General features: G+C 44.1%; 1 protein-coding gene across 1 annotated transcript in view; it reads right to left on the bottom strand.

The window, feature by feature from the left end:
- Positions 1–2,733: 2,733 nt before the first annotated feature.
- LOC144936141 (glutamate receptor ionotropic, NMDA 2C-like) overlaps positions 2,734–6,472 on the bottom strand; it is a 215,704-nt gene continuing 211,965 nt past the window's right edge. Inside the window, exon 13 of the mRNA XM_078863428.1 lies at positions 2,734–4,672. Coding sequence (XP_078719554.1) covers positions 2,912–4,672 — 1,761 coding nt within the window. The 3' untranslated portion in view covers positions 2,734–2,911. The remainder of the gene's footprint in view (positions 4,673–6,472) is intronic.

The following is a 6,472-nucleotide window of genomic DNA, read 5'->3' as shown; positions in this document are numbered from 1 at the left end:
TTAACCCACGATGATTGGCTACCATAATAATACGTGGTCGTTAGGATTTAACATAGCTTGTCAATATTTTTGCCTTTCAAAGGTGGTGGCTAAACAGCTTCCGTGATGACAGCCGGCATTATAAAATCCGGTGAAAGCAGAGCGAGCAATTTTGTGGGGACTGGGTTATTCTGCACCTCACTTGAGTTGTAGGATCCACCTAAAAATGTTATATATAATCCCCAAAAATTACTGGACCTGGATGAAACGGATACAATGTGCAGTTTAATCGTCTTCCAAAATAGCAGTTGCTCATTGCATTGGGCCTTCTTTAATTAGAATGCATTGCTTGTGGCTACCACAATCCCTTATCTGCTAAGAGAAGCTGAAACAAGTTTACAAAAGGGATGGGTTCAAAAGGAATAAATTCAACATCCTTGTATTGCGTTGATATTATTTCCGTTCCAAAAACACCAAGTGTGTGCACTTTTTTTTACCTTATTTTTTTTCTATAATTGATGTTAATCGGAGACCATATCTGTGTAAAAATGCAAATTTCTGCCATGTATGGTGCTTTAAGAGTTTACTGGTTGGGTTCATAAAGTGGTGATACTTTCCAGAAACATTGTGAATTAAACAGCTGCATCCGTACATAACACATGAATGCACTGTCATGAATTGCAATAAGCTTTAGTGAAATTCATATCCTAGCTATAGTAGTTTACTAGCAATGGCACGCATTTCTAGATATCGCAGATACACAGTTGTTGCTTAATATACAATTACAGTACTGTACTACTTTTAGAACCTAACACCATTATACTAAGATAATGTTTCAAAGAAAGCCATTTGCATGCTTGTATTTCGATTTTACATAGCTGTTTGTGATTAGATTGCAATTATATACTTTATATAAACTGTACATCATCCTCTCCTCCGGCAACATTCACGTAGTTGCTACGATTTCCCTGCTGGGCCTGGAGAGTGGTGGCAGGCTGCTGCTGGGTCTTCTCAAGTGAGGATTGGAGTTCCCTGTGCCGTTGGTGAGAATGGGCCGAAGAGAATGGGTTTATCAACTATTAGCGCTGGTGTCACCATGTAGCCGCCCACGCCGATGTCACCGCAGATGTGTGGTGCTCAATGTGGGGGGTTTTTATTTGGGTGGGGGGGGAAGCATGTGGAGCGTAGTTTACACAAATTTAGCCTGGTTTCATTTTGTTTTGTTCTTTAAGTAATCGGGGTAATTGTTTTGTCTGATTCATGCAGAGCAAAATAATAACGAATACACTAATAAAAAATACCCTTCTAGTACAATATAGAAAGTTAATTACCACGGCATATTATACAAAACAACCGAGATTTGGTCATTACATTTAAATGCTACTTTCGCCAGGTGAGTTCATATATTGTAAGCCCAAACAATCGCACATAATTGACTAAGCTTCATGTCCACACTACCAGAGCATGACTGATATGTCACAGAGACCTCGGGTCTATTTTTGGTGGTGGAAATGGTCATCTAATGTCCTAAAAATAATAATTGCTGTATTAGATATATCAGGCTTTTTGGAGACTGGTAACAATGCCGTTACATTTCTGAAAAAAATAATTCTTACACATCCTTAAACATGGAATAATAAGCACACACAAAAGATTAAGGGTTGACTATGCTAATAGGTGATATATTCATCCAAGGCATTCGATCCCAGGGATTAGTCCTCTGTTACTGGCTACTATGTAACCGGTATTGACTTTGGGTTACATCGACTTACATTATTATTTTAGGTAAATTAAGATGTAAACTTTTTGTTACATTTTTGACAGTAAACAAAAAGACTGGTTTTATATGTATGTATTGTGTACACAAACACACATTCATGTGTATATGTGTATATATAAAGACCTGTTATAAAAACACAAGGTAGTAATGAGATATCTCCAGCAATTCCTAATTAACATTTACCTTACATGACAAAATGGCAACACGCGACATTTTACAATATACATTTTTACCGGTGCAAAAAAAAAATGCAAATTTTAACCGGACAATCATCTACTGTTTCACGTTATTTTGAATGTCACACCAAGACGATACCTTACCGCTGTCAAGATTTCCATTTAAAATTTAGAAAGATAAGCTTGTAATTAGATGAGTCTCGCACAGTGTTTCATTGTGACTGCTTTGAAACTAACCGGGTTGTTTTTCTGGCTGATCAATTAGTATGCACTTCAAAATTATTAACACTGTGCCTTTATTTTGTTTCAGGAGCACACGTGAATAATTTTGGAATGTACAATTTGTTCCACAATTGCATTATATGTAGGAAGGAGCCATATGGATCAATAACAGCATTGAAGTAACCCCCCCCTCCATGAGAGGGAGAGTCTGCCTCAAGTGTGAGTTAACAGGGCTCGTGGGTACAGATTTGCAATTGCGGCCACAATTGTTCTTCTTAACAGTAGGTCCCTAACGCTCCGAGACTTCGTCAGCCAATTATGAAAGTAAACCCTACAAAAGCGGATTGCATGGCAGTTATTGCTCAAAGCTGTCTTTCCGAAGCCGTTTGCACTCGTACATGTGTGGAAGGTGGGCAGGTCATTCGGTTATTTGTAGAAGATACGTGCAATACCCCACAAGTCACCCCTAATCCCCACACCCTCATATTTGCTCACATTCCCATTGTAAACAATAGTTTGCTTTAAGTAGAATCTACTTTAACTTCACTGTGGCCTCCTTTCGTTAGCATGGGACGTGTGTGAGCTGGCTTCGTTTAAGCAATTTAAGTATCAGATATTATTTTGTGTTTAACTACTCAGTATATAAATACACAAACAAAGCAATTAACAGCATCTTTGAAGAAGGGGTTTGTTTTTTTGTACACGAGTGAAAATGTAATCTTGAAGAGGATTGTGATAAAAACCGTAGTTCACCTCAGACCTCGGACTCCATACTGTGCTTGCCGCCGGCATGCCTCATGTTTGGGGTGTGGCTGTGAGGAGATTTACTTGCCCGCCCCGGCCCTTTCACATTCACGGGACCGTTGCTCAACTTACCCCCCGAGTTTAGCGGCCTGCCCAATGCGGGCTGTCTGTGCCTCCTGATGTCTGGCACGTTGATATTTTCGTACAACATCTCCGTATCGGAGAACGCTTGCGTGTGCAAGTCCGATGCGTACGGCGTTTTGAGGGAGCCGAAAATATTGAGCTCGTTCTCAAGCCGACGGTGCGGTTTGACTTTAAAGCCTCGCAAGGAGTCGACACTTCCTCCGGGGTCTGACTTGATAGCACAAAAATCACTCTTGCTAGCTGTGGAGTAATTGGAACCGATTGCTTGGTTGATGCAACATCTATCATCCTGTCTACAGCGCAGCTCGGGGTTGGGAGTGATGCACGGGGGAGGCAGAGTGACTCCGTAGCAGCACTCCTCATCCTCGTGCACGCAAGAGGCGTGCCGCTCCAGCGCACTTCGCCCCAATGTCACACTTGTTTGCTCGCCATCTGTTTTCCCAGCGCCACTGCCACAGGCACAGCCCGGGCAGCACTGGTTCAGGCAGGAACCTGCGCATTCATCCAGGCGCGATGGGCAATGTCTGTAGCACTCAGCCCTTGTGCTAGATGGCGGCTCTTGATATTTTACCTTGCAGATGCTGCACTCCTTCTCTGGCGTGTGGTGTGAGAGAACGGCGGCAGAGGTTATCTGTGCAGTCGCCCCGTGATCGGGGATGCTGCTGCTTCTCTTGATCTGTATGCCAGGCTCCAGCATGTCAGACCTATACACGATCTCGCTGCAGAAAGACGGCCTCGCCTGGTTGTTCCAGTCTTCGGGCATCGCACGTGAAAGTGTGTTGAGAGTGGCCTTGCCATAAATCTCTTTGTCTTGGCTTGAACCCCGACTGGGAATCCTTCCCACATCTTTGTAGTCTCTTGCGAGTTTTCCATACGGTGTGCTCTTTGGTCTGCCGCTGCGCTTTCCAGAGTGGTACTGGCTGTTGCATTCGCTGATGTCGTCGATATCAGTGTTGTTCCCGTGAATGCTCTCAACGTCGGTGTTGTAAGTTAACGCTGGAATCTCAAGCCGAGTTTGAGGAATTTCACACATTGGAATGAAAGATTCCCCGACGTCCCGCTGGCTGCTTTTGAAATCCAAGCAAGGCGAGGCAGACAGCATTTCCCGCGACTTGGCGACGGGCCGGTGGACATCTGGGTGCGCGCCAAAGTGATGCAAATTGGTTGAGATCTGCGCCGGGCTGTGGTCCCGTGGAGTGTAGCTCCCAGTGGCGGCAGAAGCTGCAGCGTTGGCTTCCATGAAGCGCTGGTTGTTTTTGAGGTATGGGTACGACATCTCGGCCTCGCTCACGTAGTCCTCCTGGTAGGCCGGGTCGCGCACGAGCTGCACTTCTGCAGCGGCCGCGGCGCAGCGGTTCCACTGGTCGCTGTTGTTGAGTGCAGCTCGCCCTGTCGGGTGCTCCACGGCCGATTTGTCGGCGGCCACCGAGCAGGCCGGCTGGCCCGCCCTGTTGACACGAGTGGTGGCTGCGTCGGGCCCATTCACCTGCGTGAGGCTCGCCATGTTCCTGGCCACCGTCAGGAGGCCCATGATGCTTGAGTTTTTCTTGTAGGCATTTTTGGCCATCCTGTGGAAGTCGTCCTTGTCCTTGGTAATCTTGATTCCATGTACGCAGCTGTAAATGGCCTAAAAAACGAACCAGATTTGTTTTATTGTTAAAGGATATATTTCTACAAAGCATTGGTGAAACATTCTACCTGTGGAAGGTATACATTTTTTACTTAAAAAAAGATAACAAAAAAAGCTAGCAGTCAAGATGTAAATCTAGCTGTAAACAGTCACTAGAATTATGATAACACTCCTGCTTTCTTAGTGATGTGAAATAAATGTCATGACCCGTGTAATGTGTGTAAAGAATGTTAAGGAAAGAAATGTGTGGAAATGTTTGAAATGGCCCTTTTAAACTCTGATTGAGAAAATAAATCGTTGGCTGTCTCCAGTTTGAAAATCACTTTTGAATACTGTGGTGACACATGGGTGTTTCTCAAAATAGGGAAATAGAAACTAAATAAATCTATGAACGTCCAATTAAATACTCAATTTATATTTCGTGAGACATGGAGTAAATACAATACTGCAATCTTCATGACAAATAATGAAAGACTGTTTTACTGCATGCCTCTCATCACTTGCATATAAATGGTTCACGAATTAAGATCACTGGCAACAGAATGAGGCCAAAGAGAGTCATGTGGGTAGGTGGGCGGGCGGGTGGGCGAGAGGGAGGGATATAGCACTTTAAAAATGTGAATGTAAACCCCAAGTAATTTAAATAATTAATGTTTAAAACCAGACAATGAAACAGGTTTCAACGAATTTCCCAGCGTCGGTCACTGCCACTGCCATGGCCCCCCTGAGTGTATCTGCTTAGGGACCTGGCAGCAGCGCTGATTGGCTGCCATGGGGTCATGCTGGTGCGTTCCAGCCGTTCGCACAGAGTGCGACTGCAAGCTGGCCCCAGCTTGTAGTGGCATTTAGGTTATTTTTAAATCACGGTAATTAACAATTAAAATGAAACTTATCGTATCGGTCAGCACCTTATCTCTATATATTATTCTATACGAGCTCCAGGGGACTGAACTGTCATAGCTGCATTTTGCCCCACCTATTGATTAATTACATTACAGAGACATGCAAAGTGCACTTGGCAAAAAAATACAAGGCTGTATTACAATTCGAAAAGAATATTGCGCAAGAGCTTCTTTCATATGGCTGATGTAGATGCAGAGCAACGACTACAATTTCACATTCAGGTGGTCAAGCCAGACAACCGCGTCAGGAGCAGCGGAGTGTATTGCTGCAATGTCTGCTTCATATTTGTGGATTGGGTATTGCATTGTTATATGGTGCACGGTCTGTTCTGGATGACCACAGTCGCACACTGTAGAGTTTAAAATTTCAATTTGTGCCATTGTTTGTGCGGATGAGCTGTACAAGACCTCAATGGGCGCAATGGTGGAGCACTGTGGGTAATACAACGAATGCGTTGTTTTGTACACTACATTTTGTGCTGATGGCCCATACTGTTCAGAATCTAGTAATAATCTTAATCTTTTCATTTATATGGCATCGCCCAAAGGCCTCAGCAACTCAAAAAAGGGCCTCGCATTGCATCTCATTAGAAGCTGACTCCTCAGTGGCAGCTGTCCCTGTTCGGCACAAAGTCTGCCAGAAGGGAGCGATGATCGCTATGTGTAACCCTGATCGAGCACTAAAGCGACGGTATTTATCTTGCATGCCTGACTCTGCTAATTAGGCCCAAACTGATTAGTCTGTGTAAGCAAATGCTGCCGGTTGATATAATTTTGGAAGGCAGGCGACTGCAATATATCATTGAGTTGCCACCCTTCCGGGGTTTGACCTGGACAGTCCAGGGAGAATTGGCCTCTGTGTTTGGGTGGCGGGAGTTGATTTGGAAAAAACATC

This window comes from Lampetra fluviatilis, chromosome 1 (assembly GCF_964198595.1).
Source record: "Lampetra fluviatilis chromosome 1, kcLamFluv1.1, whole genome shotgun sequence".
NCBI lineage: Eukaryota > Metazoa > Chordata > Hyperoartia > Petromyzontiformes > Petromyzontidae > Lampetra > Lampetra fluviatilis.
The sequence above is the reverse complement of the archived record's forward strand: the minus strand, read 5'-3'. Positions and strand labels throughout refer to the sequence as shown.